Source organism: Juglans regia, chromosome 10 (genome assembly GCF_001411555.2).
Source record: "Juglans regia cultivar Chandler chromosome 10, Walnut 2.0, whole genome shotgun sequence".
NCBI lineage: Eukaryota > Viridiplantae > Streptophyta > Magnoliopsida > Fagales > Juglandaceae > Juglans > Juglans regia.
In genome coordinates, this window is record NC_049910.1 from 5,694,044 (window position 1) to 5,703,138 (window position 9,095).

The following is a 9,095-nucleotide window of genomic DNA, read 5'->3' on the forward strand; positions in this document are numbered from 1 at the left end:
TTGTTAGAATATAATTTTTATTTTGAGATTTGAGAAAATTGAATTATTTTTTATATTTTATTTTTAAAGTTTGGGAGGGTTGTAATGATTAGATGAAAAATTAAAAATTAAAAAAATAATTTGTGTTTAAGTGATGTTTGAGAAAAAAATAAGATCAAAAATTTTGAAATGAGATAGATAAAACTTATCTATAACAATTAAGATTAATAAAAAAAAATCCAAATTGTTTGGAGGAAAGTGGCGATTTTGCAAAAATCACAGTGCGTGATCCTCACATGCACCCATTCCGGCAACTCTTCTTACCACACAGATCACAAGATTCGCTACCATCAGATCGTTCAGATCTGACATTTGTAGCTGAAAAGAAACAATCATATTGCCTTCACATGCCGTTATAGATTCTGAAGTCTACTGGAGTTGGTCCTAACTATAATCTGTCATTTTTGACATCTATCTTATTGTTTTTCCTTTTGGTTTCGTTATTGTTAATTAAAATAAAAAAAGAGTTCGTCTCTTAGACGTTTATCTGTATAGGTTAAGTACTCACTTTCTATGAAGGGTGATGTTGAGTCTCTGTTTAAGGAGAGTGTTGTATTTTGAACGTTTGTCTGTAGAGAATATCAACAATATTGAAAACCAAACCAATCACAAAAGAAAATAGTATACTAGTAGAGCTCCAAATGTATTATTTTGATTTATAATATCATGTTTAATATGTGGACATCCTAGAATGTATCCAATCATAGATGTAAGTTTCTCTAATGAATAAAAGATGATAGTTTTCCTTAAAAAAAATTAATAAAAAAATAAAAAAATATGACATACTAAAATATTTCCTCCTTTAATATCAGTTATCAAGTTAGATTTTATGTCTATTTTCTTTTAAATTAATCTTAATTGAATTTTAATATCACAAACTAGGGCTGCAAACGGGCCGGTCCGGTCCGGCGATGGACCGAAAATTTTCGGTCCATTATTTTTTCGGACCGGACCGGACCGAACACCCAAAGGGACCGGACCGGTCCGGTCCAGTCGGTCTGCCCTTTTTTTTTTTTTTTTAATAATTAATAAAAAAATTTATTTAAAATACTAAATTAAATTAAGTGACTTATTAATGTGGATTATGTAACAAACTCAATAAAAAAATATTTTATATGGTCAATGATAATAAATTAGATGAAAATTATATTATTAATTTATATAATTACTATATAATTAACTAATTGATATTATATATTTATTAATTCATAGAATATTAACAAGTGTTAATAGTATATTTAAAATTTTATATTGTTAATAGTGATAGGTTAAATGAAGATATATATAAAATATTGTTAATTTATAGAATATTAACAAGTATTAATAATATATTTAAAAATTTATATTGTTAATTGTACAATTATTATATATAAAATATATATAAAAAATATATATTTTTTTTAATTTTTCATTCGGTCCGGTCCGGTCCGAAAAAACTGTGGACCGTGGACCGGACCGAATGATTTCGGTCCTCTAAAATATGGACCGGACCGGACCGGTCTAAGTCTCGGTCCGGACCGAAACGGTCGGTCCGGTCCGACCGGACCGTTAATCACCCCTATCACAAACGTTATAATTTAGGAAAAAAGTTTTTGAAAAAAGAAAAAAGGAAAAATCAAATTGAATAGCAGCCCGCAGCTCAATGCTCAAGTCAGCAAGTGCCGAATCCTACGGTCTGGTACACGTACTCGTTCCGCTCAAAGATAAATAACTCTCTCCCGCTTAGTGTAGATCTGGGTACATTAAGAAGTGTTGAGAAAGTAAAAAATAACAAATAAAAAAAAATAGATAAAAAATACATCCGTGTTTAACTAGACGGAAATACTCAAATACCAATCAAAATTCTAATCCAACGTACAGAATCCAGATTCCATAGGGTTTCACCATCCAACGGTCCTAAATAAATCTACCTCTAAAGTCTAAACCATAACGCCATAAACCCTAACTGCCCTTCTTCCTCTCCCGCTTTATGCAACTCCTGCAGCAGCAGGGGAAGATCAAGAACCTCCTCTCTCTCTCTCTCTCTTTACACACACACCCTTTTTTTTCTTGTACGAAACTAGAAAGCCATGCCTTCACTAGCCCTAGCTGATCCTCTTCTATCCGATACCCCCAAGGACAAGAAGGAGAAGAAGAACAAGAAGATGAAGAGTATGGAAACAGTAAACAAAACTGTAGAAGCTGATTCTCCGATTAGCGATAAGAAGAAGAAGAAGAAGCGAAAGGCTTTGGAGATCGAGGAGGCGGAAGAGAGGAGCGAGACGAGCTCGGAGCTATTTGATCCTGTGAACTGGAAGGCCGAGGAGTCGGAGAAGAATAAAAAAAACAAGAAGCAGAAAAAGGCGAAGGTTGAGGAGGAGGATGAGGAGGGTCCGAATGCGGTGTCCAGGTTTCGGATTTCGGAGCCGTTGAAGGCCAAGTTGAAGGAGAAGGGAATCGAGTCGTTGTTTCCGATTCAGGCAATGACCTTCGATACCATTCTAGACGGTTCGGATTTGGTCGGTCGCGCGCGCACGGGTCAGGTATATTTTCTTCGTAAGTTTTATTATTGTTTGAATTTTGCATCTATCTCTGTACGTTGGCATTCCCATCAGTTATGTTGGCTCAGATTGAACTCCATGTTGCATTATTTTAATTTATTTTCAATTTGTTTAATTGGAAAGAAACTTGATAATTCATCTTCAAGTTCACAATTTTTCAGTGGTACTATGAGTTAATCTAACCTGTTCCAGTGAAATTTTGAACTTAGTTATGATGGTCTTAACAATTCTACTCAATTATTGAATGATTTATATAACGAATATGGTTTTGAATCGTGTATTTTTGGAGAGCATTTTGGATCGCGCTCACTTTGTTTGAATTGGATGAAAGGTAGCAGTGATGCTTGGCGAGTTTGCATAAACTTTGGTCATTCTTTTGAGTCGATTGGTTGTTTAAAATTGCAGTGGTTGCCATGCTAATTTAGTGTAATGAATCTGAGTTTTTCGGTTGTTATCAATGCCTTTTAAACTTGTTAATAGCCAGTGAGCTAGCAAGATGGAACAAAAAGAATGTTGTTTAGCTGGTGCTAAAACTTTTCTTGTTTGCATAATGAGCTTGGCTTTGTTTGTGATGTAGGGTAAAACGCTTGCCTTTGTGTTGCCCATATTGGAGTCACTCACAAATGGACTGACTAAAGCTTTGCGAAAAACTGGTTATGGGAGGGCACCAAGTGTTTTGGTACTGTTACCTACTAGAGAACTGGCCAAACAGGTAATATATGAAGGGCATTCAAGGAATTTATGCTTCTGTGAAAGTAACCTCTCTGTTGTCTAATTCTCATTTGAATTACTTCCAGGTGCATGCTGAGTTTGAAGTTTATGGCGGAGCATTGGGGTTGGTTTCATGCTGTCTATATGGCGGAGCTCCATACCAAAGTCAAGAGATTAAACTCAAGAGAGGGGTTGATATAGTCATTGGAACACCTGGTCGAATTAAGGTAACCTTTATAATCATTTCATTTAGTGTTTATCTATGGAATGTGAAATGCATAAATTTGTACTTACGTATTTACGGTCCTAATAGATTCCTGCAAATTTTTTTGTAGGATCACATAGAGAGGGGGAATATTGACTTTAGCTCTCTGAAGTTCCGGGTCCTTGATGAGGCTGATGAAATGCTGAGGATGGGTTTTGTTGAAGATGTTGAACTAATTCTAGGTGTGTGGTTGCATAAATTGCTTGGGGCTTTTCATTTATGACTGGATTCTCTTTTAGTCTGTTAAAGACACTTTCAACTATTTATGTTCAAATTTCGTAACTGAACAATTTTTTTAATCTTATAAAAAAATATTTTCCTAACTGAACTAGAAATCTATATAACCTGGTAATATTTTTAAATGAAACACTACCTTTGAGACTGAGATTATTCCAAGTGTTACTACTGGAATGTGCCCGTTGCTGTTTAGTTGCTGTTTATTTTCAGTTGTGGTTACATGGATTTAACAATTTTCTTTGGACTTTACAGGCAAGGTAGAAGATACAAGTAAAGTTCAAACACTGCTCTTCAGTGCCACCCTGCCTGGCTGGGTTAAGCAGGTTAGTATGTTACTTATTCCAGTTATAATCTCTTTCTGAATTCCACTCTCAGATCTGTGAGGTCACCTCTTTTATGATATATAATTGTTCTGTTAAATACTCAAATTATAGATTTTGTATCCATTTTATTATCTAATCCTACTCAAAGTTCTGTTTTCTATTTCTAGATCGCTTCTAGGTTTCTTAATCCAAGCAAGAAAACTGCTGACCTTGTTGGAAACGAGAAAATGAAAGCTAGTACAAATGTTAGGCATATTGTCCTTCCCTGTTCTAGCTCTGCAAGATCCCAGCTTATTCCAGACGTCATTCGCTGTTATAGCAGGTGCATCTTTTCTCTTGTCCAATTATAATTTATAGATGATGTGCTTTCATGTCCTCAACTGGTTGAATTGTGTTTCTCATTCTTTTCCTGGTGGGATTGTGTCTGATTTAGTGGAGGCCGGACTATTATTTTTACCGAAACAAAGGATTCTGCTTCTTCACTTGCTGAGTTGTTGCCTGGGGCACGACCGTTGCATGGGGATATACAGCAGGCTCAACGTGAGGTTAGCTGCTTCTGGTGTTCTACTTTTTTTCCCGTTTCCAAGAAACAGAAAGGAGCTACTATATATATATTCCTTGATAAATGAGAAGGCTATGTTTCAAAGAATCCATAGTCAATGTTGTGGTCTTTATTGAGGCTCCTCTCCTTTAACTAGTAATAAAAGAATTGATTATTTGTACTCATCCACCGCCCTCCCTTTCTCCCCAAAAAAAAAAAAAAAAATCTTATTTTTCATTTTTTTATTAGTAACAAAAAGTTTTATTAAGACAAGTAAATAGGCATAGCCCCAAGTACACAGGAAGTATACAAGCAGAAACACCTAAATACAAGCTAGACACCTAAATAAAAGATGAAGGTTCATCTGTTTGACTGTCCAATGGTTGCCATAGACAATGGGTTTTTTGCGGGCTCTCAGAGGGTCTAGCCTTTTTAAAATTACATACTGTCCATTCTTTTGCTGAAAACTGTTAAGAGTCGTCTATGTTTTACTTATTGAACATTAAAAGAAGCATGGTAACCAATGATATCTATATTTAACAAACTGTGCTTCTATCATCTTAACTTTGGAAGCCGGAGGATTACTATTTTCACTAAATCATTCCAAGTAGGAATAAGGGTGTAATGATTTTTTTTTTTCTCTCACATGTGATCTGTTTGGCATTCGCAGGTCACGCTTGCTGGCTTCAGGTCTGGAAAGTTCATGACATTAGTTGCCACAAATGTGGCGGCGCGGGGATTGGACATCAATGATGTGCAATTAATTATCCAGGTTTGTGTTTATGTGTGCAAGATAGGTGTATATGTAGAATCTCTACAATGCTTATTATCTTAAGGTATTCTGAAATTGGTGCTTGTGCTTCAGTGTGAACCTCCTCGTGATGTTGAAGACTATATCCACCGATCTGGACGCACAGGAAGAGCTGGTAATGGTCGAGACTTGAAACTTTTGTTTTGAATCACTTGGAGTTATGTTGTACTGAGAGGTCTTATTTTTTATTTTCCTTTAAGGTAATACTGGAGTTGCAGTAATGCTCTATGATCCCAGAAAGTCCAATATATCTAAGATAGAAAGAGAATCTGGTGTGAAGTTTGAGCACATATCTGCTCCTCAGCAAGCTGATATTGCCAAAGCTGCTGGTGGAGAAGCTGCGGAGATGATAACCCAAGTCTCTGACAAGTATGCCTGCTCCTTTGTGGTATTATCTAGTGGATAATTTTGTGTGTGTTGGCTATTGGTGTTAATATACTTTGAAATTTCAGTGTAATTCCTGCTTTCAAATCTGCTGCTGAGGAGTTGCTGAACACCTCTGGTCTGTCAGCTGTTGAATTACTTGCAAAAGCTCTTGCCAAGGCTGCTGTGAGTCTCTCTTCCCATTCTGCCCTCCCAAATTATTCATGTCCTATTTTTTATGTATATGTTTTTGTGTTCATCTTTCAAATTTGTTTACCTGCTTTTGGTTTTAATTTGATGAAGTTATTGTATCTTGTGCAGGGTTATACAGAGATAAAGAAAAGATCACTTCTCGCTTCAATGGAGAATTACGTCACAGTACTTGTTGAGGCTGGAAGTCCAATCTATACACCATCGTGAGCACTTGAACTCTCACTTCTTCTTCTTTTTCAATAGTTTCCTCTGGCACAAGGTAGATATTGGAATCTACTCTTAATGATGATAATCCTTTGTGTCACAAGTAGAATGAGTAAATGTGATAGATATTGACATTGTATGTGTTACGATCCCACATCGACTAAGTATGGGATTACTTGATGGTTTATAAGCCCCTAGGCACCCTTCTCTTGTAAGCTAGTTTTCAAGGGTGAGTTCTACCTAGTGGGTTCATAACAAATGGTATCAGAGCCACCCCACATCTAAGGCCATGTTGCGACGGTTGCAATCGTGCGGCACGGGAGGTGATGCCGGCATGGCAGTGTTCGCCCGGAGCTAGGAAAAGATCTAGCGCACAGCCAGCCCGTGTGAGCGCCGGGACCGCTGTGGATGTCGGTTGCAGGGCATGGTGGTTGTTACGATCCCACATCGACTAAGTATGAGATTGGTTGATGGTTTATAAGCCCCTAAACACCCTTCCCTTGTAAGCTAGTTTTCAAGGGTGAGTTCTACCTAGTGGGTTCATAACAGTATGTCACCAGCTAAATTGTGCTAAAGCAAAATGAACTACGGATTTGGTGTCTCTGGAATAGTTTTGGACATGCTTACATTTTCTCTGGAATTTCGTATGTAGTATTAGGTTCCACTGGAATAGTGCTTATCAAAACACTAATTAAGGTTTCACCAGAATATTAATTTTTAGGTATCTATCTTCCTATTATAGGTTAACTTCTGCCTGACTTCAAGTTTCTATGACTGTCTCTCAGATTTGCTTATAGAGTCCTGAGGAGATTCTTGCCTGAGGAGAAGGTTGAGGCGGTGAAGGGTCTTGCTCTCACAGCCGATGGAAAGGGTGCAGTGTTTGATGTTCCTGCTGAAGACTTGGATACATTTCTTGCTGGTATTTTCAACTTCATAGTTATTAGTTTGTAATGAACAGGAGTGTCTGTACTATAGGTTAATTTCAAATGCATCCTGAAAATTTGGTCCAACATCATTATCGATTTAAGGATTGCTCCTTGGATCATTGCATATACTGGATATTTCCCAACTTTTGAATCTAAGTTCATTGATCATATGTTCAACTGCATTTTTATTTTAATTTTTTTGGATTGCAGGTCAGGAGAATGCAGCTAATGTGAGCTTAGAAGTGTTGGAAGCATTGCCACGCTTGCAGGAAAGAGACCAGTCAAGAGGGGGAAGATTTGGTAGTGGTGGTCGGGGTGGTTTTGGTGATAGAAGTGGGGGCAGGTTTTCTGGTGGAAGAGGTGGTGGTGGTGGTGGTGGTGGTGGTTTTTCCGGCCGAGGAAATAATAGGTTTAACAATGGCTCTGGTGGGAGGGGTTACAAAAAATGGTGAAGTGCTTCTAAGCTGTTAGTATCAAGTAACCATCGGTGAGCATTGGTCGAGGCAGAGTTATGTGTGATAACGAAAGAAAATATTCGGTACAGGGACTTAAGTGTAGACTGGCTCGGTATAGAATTTTTCTTTTGCCTTTTTTTTTTTTTGTTTTGCCTTAATTATCGGGGCTAAGTTATAGAGGTCTTGGGGATTTTTCCGTCTCTCCCCATTTGCTTCTCATTTTTGCGGCAAATGTAAGATGTGTTCGAATCTCTATTATTATTGAATGACCCACGAGAAAATAAACAAATGTCCTCACCCATTAGGTTTATACTTCATGTATTTCGGTAAACAAAAATAAATAATAACAACAATAATAATAATAATCAAATCATACCTTGTCGTTCCAATTGATACTTTTGGATTCATTGGCTTTTATGAATGCTTTATCTTGTCCGTGCTTCATGGTTCATATTCTGTGATGTTGGGGGGTACTGATCTACTCTACTCCACTCATCTTTTCAAATAATAATAATAATAATAATAATAAATGCGGTGCATCAGATTATGTGATGGTGAATAGAATGTATTTCTCGAGACAAACGTCAATGTACATCCATGGACTCTAATGAGCCATCCCTTTCGGATATTAGCGAGAAACTAATGAGCACCCCTTTAGATATTAGTTTTCACAATTTTTTTTCAATTTATCTTATTTAATTATTATAATTTTTTAAATTTTCATACAAAATAAAATAAATAATTTAATTTTTTCAAATTTTAAAATGAAAATAATATTAAAAAATATATTTTAACAATATTTTATTTCATTTTTAACTTTAATCTCATCCAATCTCATCTTATCTGTAAAAATAAACGAGACATAAATCATGTCATTTAATCCTTTGATTACACTCATTATTATTGGAAACCAAAAGTGATAAACGAAATGAAAATAAATAAATACAGGAAGATGGAAATAAAAGAGATGAGAAATTATATACAATTATTTTTTTAACAGAAGATCCTATATTTTTCAAATAGAATATGCAGAGATTGTATACTCTAAAACTGTATTTAACATTATCCAAAATAGAATAAAACTTTTTAAGGCTCTGTTTGGATTCAGAATTGATCTCAACTCATCTAATCATTATAATTTTTTCAAATTTATAAATAAAATATAATAAACAATTCAATTTTTTCAAATTCTAAAATAATAATAATATTAAAAAATAATATTCTAATAATATTTTATTTAACTTTCAACTTTCATCTTAACTTATCACATCTTAACTCACTATCTAAATAGTACCTTATTTAGACAAAGCCCAAAGAGACACATAATAGTAGTGATATATTTATGAACCGGATTGGATTTAAAAAAAAAAAAAACGCCTAAATAAAATATAGATTCATTTAATTAATTAATTATATTCATTCCATTTCATTCATTTAGTTTCTTTTATTTTCATTATTTTAAAAACT

General features: G+C 35.3%; 1 protein-coding gene across 1 annotated transcript; it reads left to right on the forward strand.

The window, feature by feature from the left end:
• The first annotated feature begins 1,976 nt into the window (after window positions 1-1,976).
• Window positions 1,977-7,913, forward strand: LOC108988915 (DEAD-box ATP-dependent RNA helicase 7-like). Its single transcript, XM_018962312.2, has 14 exons — window positions 1,977-2,561; window positions 3,157-3,291; window positions 3,377-3,517; window positions 3,626-3,737; window positions 4,045-4,115; window positions 4,283-4,437; window positions 4,549-4,660; window positions 5,327-5,428; window positions 5,522-5,582; window positions 5,668-5,836; window positions 5,920-6,016; window positions 6,152-6,246; window positions 7,033-7,166; window positions 7,384-7,913. The coding sequence occupies exons 1-14, from the start codon at window positions 2,109-2,111 to the stop codon at window positions 7,623-7,625; spliced, it is 2,079 nt and encodes a 692-aa protein (XP_018817857.1). The 5' UTR covers window positions 1,977-2,108; the 3' UTR covers window positions 7,626-7,913.
• The last annotated feature ends 1,182 nt before the right edge of the window (window positions 7,914-9,095 follow it).

Excerpts from the sequence above, each read along its gene's own strand:
- LOC108988915 (XM_018962312.2), top strand. The coding sequence starts at position 2,109 with ATGCCTTCACTAGCCCTAGCTGATCCTCTTCTATCCGATACCCCCAAG. Across the intron at positions 4,116-4,282 it reads TGCCTGGCTGGGTTAAGCAG|ATCGCTTCTAGGTTTCTTAA; the intron begins GTTAGTATGTTA and ends TTCTATTTCTAG. Across the intron at positions 4,438-4,548 it reads GTCATTCGCTGTTATAGCAG|TGGAGGCCGGACTATTATTT; the intron begins GTGCATCTTTTC and ends TGTCTGATTTAG.